At 40.2% G+C, this 18,747-nt stretch overlaps 1 protein-coding gene across 5 annotated transcripts; it reads right to left on the reverse strand.

Moving 5' to 3' along the window:
* Positions 1–9,691: 9,691 nt before the first annotated feature.
* Positions 9,692–12,930, reverse strand: LOC147434069 (uncharacterized). Of its 5 annotated transcripts, XM_086490690.1 has the most exons (3): positions 12,312–12,506; positions 11,817–12,006; positions 9,692–11,720 (listed from the first exon to the last, which is right to left on the reverse strand). In XM_086490690.1, the coding sequence occupies exons 2-3, from the start codon at positions 11,947–11,949 to the stop codon at positions 10,333–10,335; spliced, it is 1,521 nt and encodes a 506-aa protein (XP_086346816.1). In that variant the 5' UTR covers positions 11,950–12,006; positions 12,312–12,506; the 3' UTR covers positions 9,692–10,332. The 5 variants fall into 5 exon arrangements, with proteins under 5 accessions (XP_086346816.1, XP_086346813.1, XP_086346811.1 ...); XM_086490687.1 differs by lacking the exon at positions 12,312–12,506 and adding an exon at positions 12,514–12,930 and having other exon boundaries at positions 9,692–12,006; XM_086490685.1 differs by having other exon boundaries at positions 9,692–12,006; positions 12,312–12,505.
* Between the last annotated feature and the right edge of the window lie 5,817 nt (positions 12,931–18,747).

Raw genomic sequence — 18,747 nt, forward strand, 5'->3', positions numbered from 1 at the left:
AAAAGGTTAGCTCCTCTTGTAAATTCTGATGCGAGGGAGCCTAAGTGGTGTAAAATTGAGAGAACATGGACAAACCATACGAGGGAAGAGTGTTACTATAGCATGGAATATGCTAGCCTAGAGGTATGTACAATCGATTCCAGTAGCACCTACTCGACCACCTAGATACACTATGGGGAATGCACCAGATCTAGTAAGAGTTGCAAGGCCACAACCTCTGTCTTAGGACAACAATTAGATTGCCTATAAACATGAGATACACGCTATTCATGGAAGCATCTAACAAACAAGCGATAGTACCAACTGCAATGTATTATAACAACCAAAGCCTTCGAAGCGATAGAAGATGAGAGAAACAAATGGAGTGCTGAGGCCGATACAACCTCCACCTCCTGTGTTTCAACTTGAAGAAAGAAGGTACGAGATGGACGAAAGGACATTGCGGTTCATTGTGAATAAAGGCTTAGCAAGGTCAAAGCCTGTTTATAGCCAAGAGGAAATGCAAGAAGAAGCTCCTCAACCTGATTGTCACAAAAGCTGTGGCAACCACTTGGTCAAACAATGTCCTCAGATGGAGATCACACAAGTAAATGCCTATTGTCTTGACTGTGGTGTCACTCACTTGATCCCCAATTGTCCAAAAAACCCAAACCGAGTCATAAAGATCACAACGAATGTCTTAGGAATCATTCAGCTACCCAGTAGCTCAAAAAATGAAAACATAGTACTAGTTCAAGTAGTTACGAGAGCGCAAGCTCAAAAAGAAACTATGAACATAGAGACGGAGAAAACGGAAACTGACGCGAGTCCAAAGACGGGTGAACCAAAGACTAACAATACTAACAAGAACAAAAGGGGTAGAGATGACAGTTTTGTCATTTTTTGCAATGAATGTCTGCAGGAGCTACCAAGGATCAAGCCATATTCTGGTCATCATCACTGATTCTACATGTGTTTAGTAGCGAGAAGGTGCTAGAGATGCCCATCAGTCATTCTCGAGATTGGAATCCAAAAAGTGTCAAATACAAGTCCAAATCAAGCCAAACTTTGTCAGGAGGCTATGAATAGAGAACACAAGCTAAGGGAAAATTTTATTTTATTTTTAAAGTATAACCGCTAGCCATTTTTTCAAATCTGAAGCCATGGTAGACATCTAGATACCATGTACATCATGTCTATGAGTTCTGGAGACAAATGGACAATGATAGCTCATAGATAGGCATCTATCATGAATGATGTCAGATAAAGTCCTTTGTATTCAATTTACTCGATTGGGGAATTAATTGGGGTTTGTCAGGCTTTGATTAAGTCATGTATCAAGTTGAAGCAGTATAACAATTTACACATCAAAGCTAACAATGGTAAATGCAACTTTGATCACCTTGATGTAAGAACAAAGGATTTACCAACAAAGAAGAGCGGACAAAGCAGTAATCAGATGATCTCAAAAGATTGTCCTTGAAGAGGCGGATTGAATGTTGGACATGGGCTGTGAACCTCAAATCAAAAATCATCTCCCAGATTCGGCCTGACAGACAGACTTTGTATTGAAGTGCAACTTGTCTTAAAGAAGTTGAAGGTTTAGCCAGACAATTTCTACATAATCCTTACAAAGTTTTCATTGGCTCACAAGATCTAAAAGCCAATCATTCAATTTTATAGATCTTTGGTAGATATTCGTCATCAATTATGAAATTCCTAAATCATGTGAAGACTATGTACATGGGATTGGACAAACAGGATGAGCTCATGCAAAGGTTACAACCTATACTTTCTTTACATCAGCAAACGCGAACAAAGACCGCACTGACATCAACAACCAAGTCATGTCAAGGACGACATGAATTTGGAGGGGGGGAGTGTTGACCCATGGGTTAACAACACGACATAACTCAACAAAGCCTTATTTTTTGAAAGTTATGAAATGTTGCATGTTCAAAAGACAAGTGGTTCTAGATAACAAGAAAGTATATGCACAAAAAGAATTTATCAATAATAATGTACATTTCAGTCAAAATGAATGTTGATTCCAACTATCCTATACATCAAGACAAGAAGTAAGTTTACTCATGAACTAAGTCCTCATCTTCAAGGTCAGATTGCAACAAACCTAGGCATCTTAAATTACAAATAGGACTCTCACCTACATCCGTACAACAAGACTATATATTTTGTTTGCCTTGGATACGTTTTATAGGTGTCAAAGAGCCTATCAATTGTTATCCGTGTCAAAATTGTTAGCTTTACTATAGTCCTAATGAGTATAACTGCGTGTGATGGGCATGTGTGCTTGTAGCAAATGTTGTGGGCATCGAGGGATTTTTTGAAAAGTAGTGGACCTCGCTTTTGCGATGCGTTTAAAATGTGTTGTGTACATGACACCAAAATAGTGTGCAAGTAATGGTATGAGCATTGTATATGTGATACGTATTCATGTGTTGCATAAGTGACACCAACAAATCAAGATTTTGAGCCCCTTTATACTCTACTTTTTATTGTACACCCACAATTTGGATGTTGTTGCAATTGTCCTCTAGAAAAGGCTTGTCAAAAGATAAATGGATGTTTTAGGCTCAACAAAAAAAAAAATGGTGAAGCAAATCTCAAGTTTCCTCTCATGGGAGGAAAAAAAAAGGCTTGGGCGTTCCCCAGCCTAAAGATCATGATCTCAGTATGTCCCGCATGAGGATGAGAGTCGTGAGGGTTTCACATGAATGAAATCACATCCTTTCAAAGCCTATGAAACAAGGTGAGGACTCACGATGGCCTGTTGAAGGTAAGGGTGGAGGAAAGATTTATCGAAAGTAGGTTTTGATCAGTGTTGCAGTTATATTGTTTTAGTATAAGATTGTATTGTCCATGTACACACACAATTCCAAACTAGCGATTCTAGAACAGCTTACTGGTCGATTTGAGCCCCACCATTGTCTTCAACGACGCATTATGCTATAAACGTCCTACCTAATATCTTGTTATTTAAGGACTTCTTTTTTAATGCTTTAAAAAAAAGGTAAGTTTAATCAACATAAGTACATAAATATGTGTGTGTGTGTGTGTGTGTGTGTGTGTGTGTGTGTGTGTGTGTGTGTGTGTGTGTGTGTGTGTGTAGAATTTACTAGAATAATGTAAGGTGAAGCTTCACTTTAGCATTCTAAAAGAATAGAATGCAAGAGATGTGAGGATGGGAAATGAAAGGTGAAACAAAAAGATCCATTCAATATTTAAAATTTTAAATAACATTTAATGTAAGTCTCAATCATCACTGAAAACATTGAAAGTATACCTAACTGAGTATACCTAACTCAACTCTTGTTTAAGGCTTCTTTTAGAAAGACAAAAATCAATGTGGTAATTTTAGTTAAAACGTATGATTTAAAGTGATTCTATAGATTAAAACCAATCAAATACAAATTCTTTTGAATTTCAATTTTACATAAATTGTATACACGTTATGCATCTTGAGATTTGGTTCAATAAAATTTATCAAAACATTAATTTAATTGTGACTATCTAAGTATGGAAATGAGAATATAAATGCTTTAGTAAGATTTCTCTTATGGAGTTTGCTATGATTTATTGATCGATGTAACTTTTTGAAGTCATGCTCATCTTAATAGCTTATATTGCGTGTTAAACAAGAATTTTTAGTGTGCAGTTTTGCAATGTAAAAAATATATATTTATAGTTTTCATAAATATCCCTATTATTATCCCAAGTAATTCTTAAATAGCCTAAGTGAATTAAGGAGAGATAGTTTATATACATTCATACATGAAGAGACACTTACTTTATTGGAGGTCTTTAACACTAGTTCTATAATTGGACACTAAAGTGTCCTGTTTTCCTATGAAGTTTTGGCAATTTATTTGTCAAGCTAGAAAGAATTTTTTTAAACCTTTCTTCTACCATAGGTTGGTTATAAGGGAAAAAAAACATTGGATTTTTCTCCATTTCAAAGTACAAGCACTATGGAGAGAATTGAGGTAATTTCTAAATCGTAATTTTTAGTAAAATTTCAAGCTTTTGCCAAAAAATAATAAAATTCTTATATCTTTTTGTAGAGGTGAGCTTTTTTATGTTTTTAAAAGTCAAGTGCTAGTACTTAGTGCTAGAAAACAATGGAATGACCTTCAAGGAATAGTTTCAAATTTAATTGTAAGTTATAAACATAATTTCATACTTGAGCACGTGCTGACTAAGAGCATAATTTGGCCTTTCAAAGGTCCTCTCATGGAATCGGGGCTTTTCTAGTGCAATTTGACAACATCAAATGACTTTATATATTAAAACCAAGAAGCTACGTATTTTTTCGGCTCCTTAACTTACTTAAATCTTGTAGCTCACACCCTATCTTGAAATTTTGAATGTGCAAAAACTCTTGAAAATCTTGAGTCCTCCACAATAACATTGAAACCAAGGTTTTAGGTATCCCATTTGTATTCATATCATGCACTTTGATACATTTAGTTGATATGTGTAGAAAGTTTGAAGTTATTTGAGGTTTTGAATAATTATGTCTCAAGAATTAAAATATCAAAATTTTTGCATGCGCAATTTTGAATATTTGAAATAATCCAAAAATTGTTTCTTACCAAAGCACTTCTACTTGCCACCTTGAGTCCTCATTGGAGAGGGTAAGCAATGCATCACTTTCTAAAACTCAAAAAACATTTTTTTTCTTTGCATACAACGATATGCTTGAAATGGCAACATCATACACGCAGAACTTTCCATTATTTAATATACTCTCAAGTAAATTTTTTTCACATGAAACTTGCAATCATCTATAGGGAAATTATAGCAAAGTTGTGTGCAATTTTCTAAAAGTTGTGTGCAATTTTCTACAAGGTTGCTTCATTTTTTATTGAGCTTATGAGTATATTTCTTGATCATGATTACTTCTAAAATACAAGGTTATATTTTTCAAAGACTCTTTAGCTAACATATTTAAGCATATCAAGAGGATTTTCTTAAATACACCCTCTTATGCAAGTAGCATTTAATCTAAATTTGTAAAAAAAAGACACTTAAGTGTCTTGTTTTGGTACTAAACTAGTGTTAAGCTAATAGGCCACGACTCTATAAATAAGAGCCTCACTTAGCATAGTTTTTCTCTTAAAAAGTTCAAGATTTTGTATGTGGGATTCTTGTTAGACCTCTCAAGAACACCAATTAAATACCATAACAAGACTTATCTTTGCTAAGATTTAGAAAAAATTATATGTGAATTGTAAGAAACAATATGAAACTTCACATCGGCATTCTAAAAGAATTAGGAATGGAAAGTCAAGCCACACTAATGTTATGAAATGAATGACAAGAGAATTTTATGATTTTTTGTACGAAAAGGTAGATCCAATCACTATAAGAAAACAATAAACTTGCATAATGTCCATGAAAATGTGATGTAAGGAAACAATTGAAGGGACAACAAAGTTATTTTACAAAGGCCCTTGCCATGTGGCGCTCATCCGACCAAAGAATCCAACGGCTTCGGTGTTGCAACAACCTTGCACAATGAACCCTATGGCCTTCCACATGCCAAAAAACCCTATACTTCTATCTCTTTTCTTTATGTAGCTTAAAAAAAGGCGAACAGGGAGGCATGCCACGTGGAGCTTAGCAGCCGCTCGCTCAAGAGTTGAACGTAGAGAGAGAGAGAGATATATGCTTCTGCTCTGCATGTGTGTCACACACACACACACACACACACACACAGAGTGAAAGCATTGTTGCTGCTCTATTGTGTGTGTGTGTGAGAGAGAGAGAGAGAGACAGAGAGAGATACCAAAGACATCGTGTGAAGCAGGCAGGCACACACACACACACAGAGAAGCCTCTCCATATTGTTGTGCGAGAGAGAGGTGCGAGTCTTTTGAGTGTATGTGTGTGTGTAGGATGAATTCAACTATCAGAGCATGAAAAAAGCCAATCATCCATAGGTTAAAAAAAGTCCAAAAAATGTATATTCATCATGTATAACTTGGGCAATGTACAATCAAGGAAGAAAAAACTCCCATTAAACCATTTGCATGCAAGATATGGTAAGTCCTCCAAATGTTATCTGCCACCATTACAGCCAACAACAAAAAGAGAGTTAGAAGTGGTTGGCAGGTGTCATCAATGAAGGACACTTGTTATCGATGTCCACCATAGCTTGAGGCAAGAAATTTAAACAAGAGGTAATCCTATGATGAAGGCCCATACCTAGTTGGGGAGCTCCATATAGAATTGGTTAGTGAAGTATGGTCCAATCAAAAAGTCTTGCAAACTCAAGCTCTCAATATCCTACATTGCTACCTTCATATAGATCTGCAAATTTTCCATTTTGAAAAAGCAGGCGGGAGTGGTCTGCTCACACAGAGTGATGTGGTGGGAGTATGGGGCGACGTGGGAGAGGTGGTAGGTTCTCCTTCTTTGATATAGCCCTGAATCGGTACCCCCCATGCAAGGATGTCTGCCAGCGTAGTGGGCTAGTGGAAGTGTGTGGAGGTGATTTGTGGTACTTCCCACCTAGCTAGCAAGTATCACACTTATGATGTCAAAACCACTTACTTTAGCCTTAGATTCCATAGGAAAACAAATACAATGCAATTAGGTATGTGTAGGAAACACCCTCCTCTTTTCACTAGGTCAATTATGTTTGTAGGAGAGTCCACTAATGGGGGCACTAGGCCCCCATTAGGGACCTAGTGCCCACCTCTTGAGGCATAAGTTGACTTTTTTTAAGTTTGTACATGATTGAAGGTTTTTTGTGGCTTCCAAGTATTTGTAGATGATTCTCCATAATCTTATTCTCTCAAAGCCATTATGACAAAAGGCTTCTACAAGGGCTTTTATATCAAATCAGGCTTGTTCTACAGAGTGGTTACAAAAGATAATGGGTTTGATTTGGGATAATATGACTTTGTGAGACCGGTTAGAAGGTCTATTACTGCCTCTGTGGATAAAATTTTAGACAATGGGCGGTGTGCTAATACCTTTGCCTTCTTTAAAAATGGTGTTGTTGTCATCTATGGAGAGGTAGGGAGGATAAATGGGGTTGGTGATAGTGAAATACCTGGGCTGCTCATTGTTAAGCCAAAAAATACCATCAAAGAACCTAAATGGAGTTTTGAGTTGGAGAAGGTGATGCCGATGAAGAGGGTCTTTTAGGATTGAGTAGATGTAGTTTTATCAAAGAAACTAAAACTTTCAAGGGCGATAGACTCGTCCTTTGTTCGTAGTCCGTGGAGTAGACTACAAAAATGGAATGCTACCAGTGATCATGTAGCCCGTCCGATAAAAATTTCATGGATTTGCTCAATGTTCAGCTATAAACATGACCTACAACCTAGGACAGTACACCCCCACATATCGTGTTCCACATGCCAGCTTCACATGGAGCCCACCTTCATCAATGTGTGTGTGTGTGTGTGTGTGTGTGTGTGTGTGTGTGTGTGTGTGTGTGTGTGTGTGTGTGTGTGTGTGTGTGTGTGAGAGAGAGAGAGAGAGAGAGAGAGTTCCATGCAATGTGTGCAAAATCTTGGCTAGATCTCAAATCTACCGTGAAGAAAACGGACAAAATATTTCAACTTTTAGAGTAAATACCACCATACTTCAAATTATGACCTAAAAACTAGAAGAGTTTTAAGTATGCCCTTATTTTCTTTGGAGAGAGAGAGAGAGAGAGAGAGAGAGAGAGAGAGAGAGAGAGAGAATCATGCAGTGTGTGCAAAATCTTGGCTAGATTTGGAATCTACTGTGAAGAAAACCGACAAAATATTACAAGTTTTAGAATAAATACCACCATCCTTCAAATTATGACCTAAAATCTAAAAGAGTTTTAGGTGTGCCTTTATTTTCTTTGGCTGGAGAGAGAGAGAGAGAGAGAGAGAGAGAGAGAGAGAGAGAGAGAGAGAGAGAGAGCCTCTTCACACATCTGTTGATGCGTGAGAGAGAGGTGTGAACCTGGTGTGTGTGTGTACGGTGTGTGTGTGTGTGTGTGTGTGTGTGTGTGTGTGTGAGAGAGAGAGAGAGAGAGAGAGAGAGAGAGAGAGAGAGATAATAACGAAATGAAATGTTATATTAAACATCTTTAAAAGGCCAAAATGACCTATGAGACCAAAGTGATACAATAATGGTGGATCTACTATAATGTCTGGACCATTGTTGAGAGAGAGAGAGAGAGAGAGATCCACACCAAGCTCTCGTTCCTTCGGAAACTCGGTATGAAGCTAAGTTTTATCAAAGAAACTAAAACTTTCAAGTCCGACAACCCTCCTTTGTTCGTCGTCCATGGTAGACTACAAAAATAGGATGCTGCATATAACCATGTAACCTACCCGATGAAAATTTGGTGGATTTGCTTTGTGTCCAACTATGAACATGACCTACAACCTAGGACAATACAACCCTTGTGTATCGTGTTCCACATGCCAGCTTTGCATGTAGCCCGACTTCATCGTTGTTGTTGTTGTTGTTGTTGTTGTTGTTGTTGTTGTCGTCGTCGTCGTCGTCGTCGTTGTTGTTGTTGTTGTTGTTGGCGTGTGCGTTTGTGTGTGCATGTGTGTGTGTGTGTGTGTGTGTGTGTGTGTGTGAGAGAGAGAGAGAGAGGGTTGTGGGCATCAGCTTTCATGGCTCCTATTATTGGATGGAGAGAGAGAGAGAAGGGGGGGGGGGGGGGGGGGAGAGTTGCAACCAGCGTGTGCTTTCAAGCGAAAGTTAGTTTTATAGAATTAAAGGCCATGTTTTTTTTTCGCGGGTCACATACTTGTATATGTTATGAGGTTATAAGTTGACTCCTGTTTCTTAAGAAATTACAAGTTTTTCTTAAACAGGAGTGAGAAATCCCTCTTGTAAATAATCGTGCAAAATTTTCAAGATTTTTCCAGACAAAATACCGCTTATTTTGAACTCACATAGTGCACTTACATTTTTGGAGGTGCATCCATGAGATGAGAGTTAAGAAAATTTCTTGTCTAGAGGTGCATCGTCCAATCATGTTAACACACCTCATGATGCTAGCAGGAGAGGTATTATTTAAAACTTTGAGAAGAATTAACAAAAGCATATTCATACAAAAGTTTTACATCAATCTTTAAAAAGGAATCAATGTGCTCAGAAGAATAGACAAATCAAGTCAAGTTAGAAGAGTGGTTCTTAAGCCACAAGAAGTTTTGGACAAATTCTCACAATATTTCCCACATTGTGACTTACCTCAAGATCATGAGCTTCTGTGAGGGAGGCGTCGCATACCTAGCTAGGTACAATTGGGGGCAGGGGACCGGTTGGTGGGGGGGGGGGGGGGGGGGGGGGGGGGGGGGGGCGGCGGTCCCCTGCCCCCAATCGTACCTAGCTAGGTATGCGGTGCCTCTCGAGCAGAAGCTCACGATGTTATGCATTGTATGAAAAACATTGAGAAAGACTCCGTTTTCCTACATGAGAAAATCTTCTTGTGAACTCCTTGAGAGTCCTTCCCATGCCTCTAAAGAGAGGAATGGGAGATACCTTGCATATGTGCATCATGTTAATTTTGTGAAGGCACTCTCCATTGCAATAGAATTCATTATATAGTTCTTAACCCATTTGTGGAATTGAACCTTATAAGACATATTACAAGAAATGTAGCCATTTCCCCACATATATTAAGCTCAAATTGTGAGAGCATAAGAAGCCTAAGTAATAGGCTTCTAAACAGTTGACATGATCATCAAGTTAAAGAAAGGATGGTATTATTAGAAGATTGGTAGCAGGGAAATTCTCAAGGCTTATTCAATGGGCCAACTATGTGCAATTGAGTTGAGATGTCCTTCACTGGTTGCATATTTACAGCCAGGCTCCAACATGGAAGTTTACTCACCCATAAAGTTGTCCATTACATAAAGAACTCAGTGTATCTGCATGTATAGACACCTAGCTGAGCACCCAATACATATCCACATAACCGAGAGTGAAGATCCCCAGGAGGTCTAGTCGTAAGATTAGATACCGTCCAATGGGCAGAAGACTATACCTAATGTAGGTGTAGAGAGTAGAACCACATTCCCTTGGCTAGACTACAAAGACCATGATGAAAGAGTGAGTAAAGCTATGCAAAGATGAGCTCAACTTTAACTGAATGTTAATGCCATGAGAGGAGGCACTACACTGCACTGCTTTACTTTGGGAACGACATTGCAAAATACAAGTTCACTTCCATCCTGAATTCGAGCATGGTCAGAGCATCGAGCAATAGGGAATTTGGTGTATTATAGCTAGTATTAAATAGATAGCAATCATGATCTTGTTGGTGCTCTCAGATGAGTGATTATTGGCTCAGGGATTGCCTTCAGTTTCGACATGATTTTGCAGTCAAGGCGGATCGGCACTTTGAGATTGCTTGCAATGGGCTATGGCCCCTTGAATGGCAGTATGGAGGTCATGTAGTGAAGAGGAAGGGGGAGGCTTGTTGACAACAGCGAGCACTCCACTATGATGGGGGGAAGATCTCATGGAGGCTGGGCAGCTTGCTGCGAAGCCGACATCGACATACTTCGAAGAAGGGGCGCTGTAGAACTCCAGAGTGTTGGCTACATTATCTGCCCTTCTTACTGGAGACTTGGTAAGAGGGGTTGAGCTCAGGCTTTTGGCTTTCATAGTGAAGCTAGGGTGTATGTCTTCATGTATAAGCATGCTCTGCTTGTGTGTGTTGGAGAGCTTCCCAGAGAGGGGCCTTTTGACCCATCTTTGCCAGCTTTCGCGTGCGTTCCATGCGATGATTCCGAGTCTGGCCTTCTCTTTCCCTGGCCTCCCCCCATGGCTTCCTTCATAGTAGCTATACCCCTTATAGCCCCCAGTGCCCATATAGTATCTATGCCCTCCATAATCGTCATTTGCAAGGCTCTTTCCCCTGCTTGCTTGTGGGTACCTTGCCTTCCTCATCTCTGCACTGCCCACATAGCAACTCTGTCCTTGATACTCATCTCTTTCCACACCCCTGCTTGCCTCCATTGTTGATCCAAATCCAAATAGCGATGACTTTCTCTGCCTGTTGGCTGCGTCTCTTTGCGATATGTTTTGACTACGCTCATCGTCCACTCGTATCTTTGCTGCTCTCCTCAGCCCAGTGAAGAGGGCCTTCCAGCTCCACTTTTTCACTTTTGGGCATGGCAGTGGAGGCTTGCCATGTTGATCAGCATGGAGCTCCACTTTGTCATTGGCATTGGCCATGTTATTGAGTCGACTACTTGATGCCATAGCCTTGTTTTGTTGTTGTGCCCTCCTCTCTGCAGCATGGAGACACCCATCTTGGGAGCTTCCATTAGAGCACCTTGAAGAGGAGCTGCTATCTCTCGAGTCCTTTTCCCCGGATCCCCAGTAGCTACTCTGCTGCGACCGAAAGCTCGACGAGCGCGAGTCGTTCTTGAGTGCATCCGCACCTCCATTTGATCTGGAAGATCTAGTATTGCTTGCAGCCAACTCTTGCACACATGATCCCTCTTCATTGACACTCTTTAAAGAAAGCCCCTCTTGAAATCCAGGGTGAAGAGGGAATCCATCTTCATCGGCAGCCGCAAAAGGGAACGCCTCCGCATACGCAAGCTTCATAGAGAGCTCCTCTTCAACAGCAGATTTGTACTCCAATGAATCCTCAAAATGTTGTCCTCTCTGCAGGCCTGATAATGTATGCACTAGTTGTAATCGTGGGTCAAGTTCTAGAGGGAGAAGTTGGCCTCTAAAGAAGAGCTCATCTGCAGGGGCTACCTCCATAGTTGGCTCATACAAGTCAGCCCGTGCAGCTAAGTTGGACATGGTGAACTCAAACTCCTCATGTGATTCAAGTGAGATTTGCATACCTCTTCTCATCTTTGGGCTGTCTTCCCAGCCATTGGAAATTTTCTGCATAACAAGCTCCATGCTGATAAACTGTGCTTTACAATCCAAACCGTCTTCCAGCATTCGCCTCATTGAGCGCGGAGACTCTTCCATTGAGATTTCTGTCGAACTGGTGCTTCAGTAGTAGAAAGGTCTTGATGATCTTCAGCTCTGCAAACATGTTTGAGCATGAGTGAAGCTTTTGACATATACAGAAGTAGTTGAAAAACAAAGCAAAATCATGTCTATTGGTCATGAGAAAACCAAGCACAAGCAAGCGGCGACTACTTAATGTGCTCAATTGATGCTACATGAACAACCACAGAGATCAACAGACCCATTTGCACAAGATCCATATGCACAATTTTGGCTTAACTGTGCGAAAACGCCAGTTCGAGCACCCGAAGCATCAATATCAAGAGACAAAAACCAGATGTGGGCACCATTAAATTATGAGAGAATGAAAGAGAGCAGACCATTCATTCATGGCTGTAACTGTCTTCAAATAACCAGAGTGCTGAAGAAAAATGCCTTTGTGGAGTCATTCAATCTGGGGTGAAAATGAATGAATGCAGCATGGTGCCACTGAAAACCCCCTCATTAAAGCCCAGAAAGCAAAAGCATTGAATGCAGTCTCTGAGGTCAAGACATTGATGGATGGATGGATGGTGGACTTACCTTGAGATCAAGTAAGGTGGATGATACAAAGCAAAGGGGAGAGAGAGAGAGAGAGAGAGAGAGAGAGAATATATCTAAGCAAGCACACCTTCATATAGGCTAAAGCCTAAGGGCATAATGCTAATGCTTACATAAAATGTGGTCTAAATCAATCATTACAAATAATCTCTCTCTCTCTCTCTCTCTCTCTCTCTCTCTCTGTGTGTGTGTGTGTGTGTGTGTGTGTGTGTGACATAGACATGAAAAAGGTTTCTGAACTGAGCCTAGCAAAGGAGTTCCAACTGCACTTAGTTGCTATAGAGACAAGGTGGGGAGATGCAGAAAGCTGGAGCCCATCAGAACTAACTAGGTGGAGGTGTAGCCTCATGTGTGTGTGTGTGTGTGTGTGTGTGTGTGTGTGTGTTTGCATTAGATATTGTAATTTGTAAGCACAGAAAGTTCTCAATTGTAAACTACTTGATGGGCATGGGCAATCTCCTGCACACACACACACACACACACACACAGAGAGAGAGAGAGAGGGAGAGAGAGAGAGTACATAACAAAGGAAAAGTGGAAATCCTTTCAAGCCATGAAGATGATTACAAATAGGCAAAATGGTTTCTTTCTTGAGGGAAAAGGTTTTCCCTATGGGTCATTGTCCAGACAGACAGACAGAGAGAGAGAGAGAGAGAGAGAGAGAGAGAGAGAGTCTTGACAAATGCTCAAGACAATGAGAAGCCAAAAAGTATTTGTGCCCTTTTGAATTGAAGCCACCACAGATAGAAAGTAGTCTTTGTGGGAGACTCATAAGTCATGCCACACGACTCTCAAGTCTTGAGGGCACAAGCCTCTCAAGTCTTGAGCCCTCAGGGCTAGAAAATTACATTTTTCCTAACCTATCAAAATAAGGGGAAACTTGAAATTCTCCAGATTTTTAGGCCAAAATTTGAAGCTTTTGCCAGTAATTACACTAAAACTTGTGTAAATTTGCCGGTTTTCTTATAGGCAAGCTCAAAATCTAACCGGGATTTTCTAATTTCAGCCGGTTAACATACTCTAGACCCCGGTTTTTTTTCTAACACTGGCCCCTCTCTCTCTCTCTCTCTCTCTCTCTCTCTCTCTCGACTTGCCAAAGTGATTATCCTTAGTGTGAGGTGTGGCTTCATTATGATTTACAATCTAAAATTTACTAAAGCTCCACATAAGGGTTAATTGTTTCATGTAAAGGTGCAAAAAAATTACATATATAAGAGAATTTTTATTTGAACTCCTACAAATCCTAATACATAAATGATACTTTTATCATAAAAAGTGTTATATAAGAAGGGTTTTAAGAACAAAAGAGTAGATGTTTTAAGGGAAAATTACCAAAAAACCCCTCTAATTTGTGGAAATTCCCAAAATACCCCTCAAATTTCAAAAATTCCCAAAATACCCTTGTATCTATTTTAGCTGGATTGTTCACGATTTCCTAATCTTTATTCTTTTCTGACAATGTATATCCGTTTTTTAGTGCTTAGCATGTAATTTGTCACAAATTACCTCCCAAAAAAAGACAATTATGTCTAAAAATAATGAAGCAATTCGTCTCCAAAGCCTACATAACAAGCTCAAATTCTAGTTTTAGTATCTTGTATTCATAGACAATCAGTCTTCTCATGAAAAGCTACAGTTTTTTAAATTTTTTGATAAATTTACTCTCACAACCAGGGGTATTTTGGGAATTTTGGAAAATTTGAAGGGCATTTTGGGAATTTTTGACAAAATATGAGGGGTATGTTGGGAATTTTATTTGAGGGGTATTTTGGGAGTTTCCACAAATTAGAGTGGTAGTTTGGTAATTTTTCCATGTTTTAAATACCCCTTAAACGCATGTGATGATAGAAGGGGTCTCTTGGGAATCTATACTAATAGATAAAGGGGGAGGAGATTCCGGCTCCCCCCCCTGACACGCGTCAAATGGAGATCCATCTGGCAGTGTCGCCTGCAGGCCCGAGCAACACAGTGACGCAGAGAGAGAGAGAGAGAGAGAGAGAGAGGCGGCTCCGGCTACACTAGTATTCATTAAAATTTCTCTTCTTCTTCTTTCTCTCTCTCTCTCTCTCTCTCTCTCTCTCTCACACACACACACGCATATTATTGTCTAACGGACTAAAGTGCAGGAAGAGGGATATGCACAAAAGGTCAAATGGTTCTTAATACATTTCAAAGAAATCCTTGGCCTTTACCCCATCCCCTCTTCGCATGAAAATGGACATGGACATGGACATGAGCTCCTATACCAATGTCCATGCATATGCGCTTTGCCCTTGACATCTTAACTACCCCTAAAGTTTTAAATAGAAAAGAGATGGTCCTATTCTTTCCAACAGAGAAATCTCATCCTTGCAAAAGATATTCCTATTGTACTTATATCTAAACTAACCCTCTTATTTTAGGAGTCTACTTACATGTAATTATTCTTGTTCAAGGACCTTGTTCACCCACAATGTGTGCATGTATGTGCACATAAGAGAGAGAGAGAGAGAGAGAGAGAGAAGAAAACAAAAATTTTTAATGTTTGCAACTTTCCTAAGAGACCTCATAGAACTAGCGTCGAGAGTTGAACTCAATACGTATTACTCCACAGAGAAATAGGATAACCAATCTACCACACTTTAGTGATCGACAGGCAACCAAAAGGTTACGAGTTTGATTCCTACCTTTTGCATGACATAAACCAAGTTTATGGGCATTACTTGAGACATTCACTTCGGTCTGACTTCGGTAAGAAGCTGCGGATAGTGCATTAGCATCAATGCGACCGACATGAATGTGAGAGAGAGAGAGAGAGAGAGAGAGAGAGAGAGAGATGTTTTTTCTTTAGGGATATTTATCAGATTGAAATTTGTGTAGCTTAGTTCAAGAGGTCTTTTCTATTGCATCCTCTCATGCAAAGATCCACTTTGAAGGACCACAAGATGTACACCTTTTACAAGCATGAGTCACCTCTCTATGGTCATGTTGGAAGTTGTTGCACTCAAGCCATGGTCCATAAGGCAAGACTAGGACCAAGAAAGATGACATCAAAATTGTAAGTCCTTTCAAATACGTCTGCATGGGTCAAGGAAAGGCCAAAATGGCTATTCTAAATCGTCAATTCGGATTTTAGAGGACATTGTAATTTTTACAAAGACAAAAAGTAAATATTGTACTCATGCCATGGTCCATGAGGCAAGACTAGGACGGAGAAAGTTGGCAAAAAGATTGTATGATATCCATTGGGGGGGGGGGGGGGATCACTCCCCCTTTTTTGAAAAGAGTAGAAATATTTGATTAACACAAAAACAGAGATAAGTACATCAAGGCCCACAGGTTAGGGGAGGGCAGCCCTGAGAACAAAAGGTTACTTCAAGATGTACTCCATCATGAGTAGTCTAGTGGGGGAGAAGAACTGAGGGATAATTTTATCCCATTTCTGCCAATTCAGCTCTCTTTGGAGGGATGAGATAGAGGTAGACTGGGGAAGAGTGTCTTTAATCCTTGAACATAGGGTTTTGGCACATCTGCCAAGTTCATATACAAGCTGACCAGGGTGGGGTGTTGGGGAATCAAAGGTTACAGCATTCCTACAATTCCAGATGAACCAGATAATACAACCTCTCCATTTATTCCAAAGGGGAATATCAAGACCTTTACAGTTCCCCAAGAGCAATTCCTTGTAGGTGATTAAGTGAGAGGAGATCTTGTAGCAGCAGGACTTGACAGCATCCATAAAATACCTGTTGAGAGGACAATTGAAGAAGAGGTGACAGTGGTCTTCAGTATGCAGGTGACATCTTTTGCAGATTCCATCCCCTTTTCCACACCTTCTAGCTTTCTGCCCTGTCCAGCAAGCATGGTGTATTAATAGCCAAAGTAGAGTACCCTCCTTAATGGTGTTAGCAAATGCCCATATGCAGATGAACCTGTAGGACCACTGCCTGCAACTCCATTGGAGCTTCCATCTAGAGTATAGCTTTCTCTTTAGCTGCTCTCCTACCCCTTTTTGCTTCTTGAAGTCAGAATAGATTTGACTGGCTATTTGAGGAAGTTGGGCAGACTTTTCAGAGGCCCTAGCAAGAAGACGAAGCTGCCTTATTACCGCATGAAGTCTGTCCAAGCACCATATTGCATCAGGTTGAGAGAGATGAAACTGCCTTTGAATTTCCCCTACTTCTTTGATAGACTCTTCCCTGAAAAGGTCACCCCAATTCAGAATTCCAGCCTTAAAGCATTTGTGGGCTCTTCTACAACATCCCAGCTTTAGATTACCTGCACAAGGACCAGTCCACGAAGAATCTTGGAGAAAGAAATGCTTGTTAGAGAGAAGAGTGTTCGTAAAATGCCATTTTGATTTCATGATTTGCCAGGAGGACCAAAATCTGCATATGAGCTTGGAACCATAAGGAACAAAGTCCTTGGAGGAGAGGATGATGTCCCTGAGTGACAAATTTGACCAGGATTTGTAGTCTTTTAGCTTGAATTTGTGAATGGTTCTTTTAATTAGTACTGCCCAATAGTCCGATGAGTGCAGACTCCTCAAGATCCATTTAGCTGCCATCTTAATTGATATAGTGTCCAGATCAAGCAATCCCAGTCCTCCTACTTCCTTGAACAAGCAGCATGTAGACCAAGCAACTTTCGGAACTGAGCTGGTTTGTTCAGCATAACCCCAGAGAAAGGACCTGAATATGGATAGAAGTCTTTTAAACTGGTATTTGGATGGCATCCAACAGGACAAAAAATATATTACTGAAGGTAGCAAGTAATGGTTCAGGATGAAGATCCTCTTTGAAAAGGAAGCTTGCTTGTCCCTTTATTTGTAAACTTTTTGTCTGACTTTGTTTAGGACCCACTCCCACCTTTGGTTGAAGGTTATCATGAATCCCATTGGGATTCCTAGGAGCCTAAAAATTTGCTTGTCCTGTATTTGAGAGCAACCATCAGCAGTCACAACATTAGGAATGTCTCCATCTGAGAGTCTGAACCCTGTTTTGGTATGGTTGATGGAGGAGCCACTGGCTAGACAGAAAACAGTTAGACAATCCCAAAAACTATTGGTGCTTTGTTCATCATTTGACATGATAGCATTCGTGTCGTCAGCAAACTGTTGGAGACAGAGAGGATTAGCATCCCCAGGTATGTTGATGCCTTTAATGTGCCCTTTGTCCAGAGCATCTTTCACAAGCCATCCCAGAGCATCTGAACTTATAGCAAACAAAAGTGGGGCTACTGGGCAGCCCTGCCTTAAGGACCTCTTCAGGGAGATGCAATCAGTCAGTTCACCATTCACTGCTACTTTAGCAAGAGCATTGCCAAAAAGAACTAAAATGAACTTTATAAATTGTTTACCAAAGCCAATATCATGCAAAGACTAAAACACAAAATCCCACTCAATCCTGTCATAGGCCTTGTCAAAGTCAATTTTGAAGAACATGAAATGTTGCTCAGACTCCTCAGCATATTCAAAAGTTTCCCAAAGAGTAACAATCGCATCCAATATGAACCTGTCTTTGATGAACCCCTTTTGTTCTAGAAGTATGATGGTCTTCATGATGGGGCTGAGTCTTCTAGCAAGAGCTAAGGCAAAGACCTTATAAGCAGAAGTCAGACAAGTGATAGGTCTCCAATTGTTTAGGTCCCCCTTATCCCCTTTTTTGTGTATAAGCTTAATGACCCCTATATTCATTGAGGAGGGGAGGGCTCCTAATTGTAAAGCCTCCTGCCAGACTTTCATCAAGTGAGGTACTAGGAAGTCCTAATACTCCTGATAAAACTCATTAGGCAGGCCATCAATGCCTGGAGATTTACCTTTTCTCATAGCACAAATGGTTTCTTTAAGCTCCTCTTCTTTGAGGGGTTGATCCATCATCTTGGACAGGGCTTGAGGAACCATATGTTTCCTTATTCTTGCAATTTTAGCCCTTGCCTTAGTGATGTCAACCCCCCTTTTAGGAGGAGCTGAAAAAACCCTGGTGAAGAAGTTATGAACATTTTTCAGATTCTCCTGATGAGATTGAGACTCCCCCTTTTATAATATCATAGACGCACAATGAGGTAAAACACATAAAACACAATTGTTAGAAGGGCCGTACATGGTTTTGGACATGGAGGTAATGTGGTTATCGTCTACCAAAGAAAAAAAAAACACATGATTTAAGGCTGGGTTTAGATGAAGTAGAGGCAGAATAAGGTGCAGGGCCGTTTCAGCTGCATGGCTTACTCCGATTG

The sequence above is a fragment of the Adiantum capillus-veneris genome, chromosome 19 (genome assembly GCF_014529385.1).
Source record: "Adiantum capillus-veneris isolate H3 chromosome 19, ASM1452938v2, whole genome shotgun sequence".
Taxonomy (NCBI): domain Eukaryota; kingdom Viridiplantae; phylum Streptophyta; class Polypodiopsida; order Polypodiales; family Pteridaceae; genus Adiantum; species Adiantum capillus-veneris.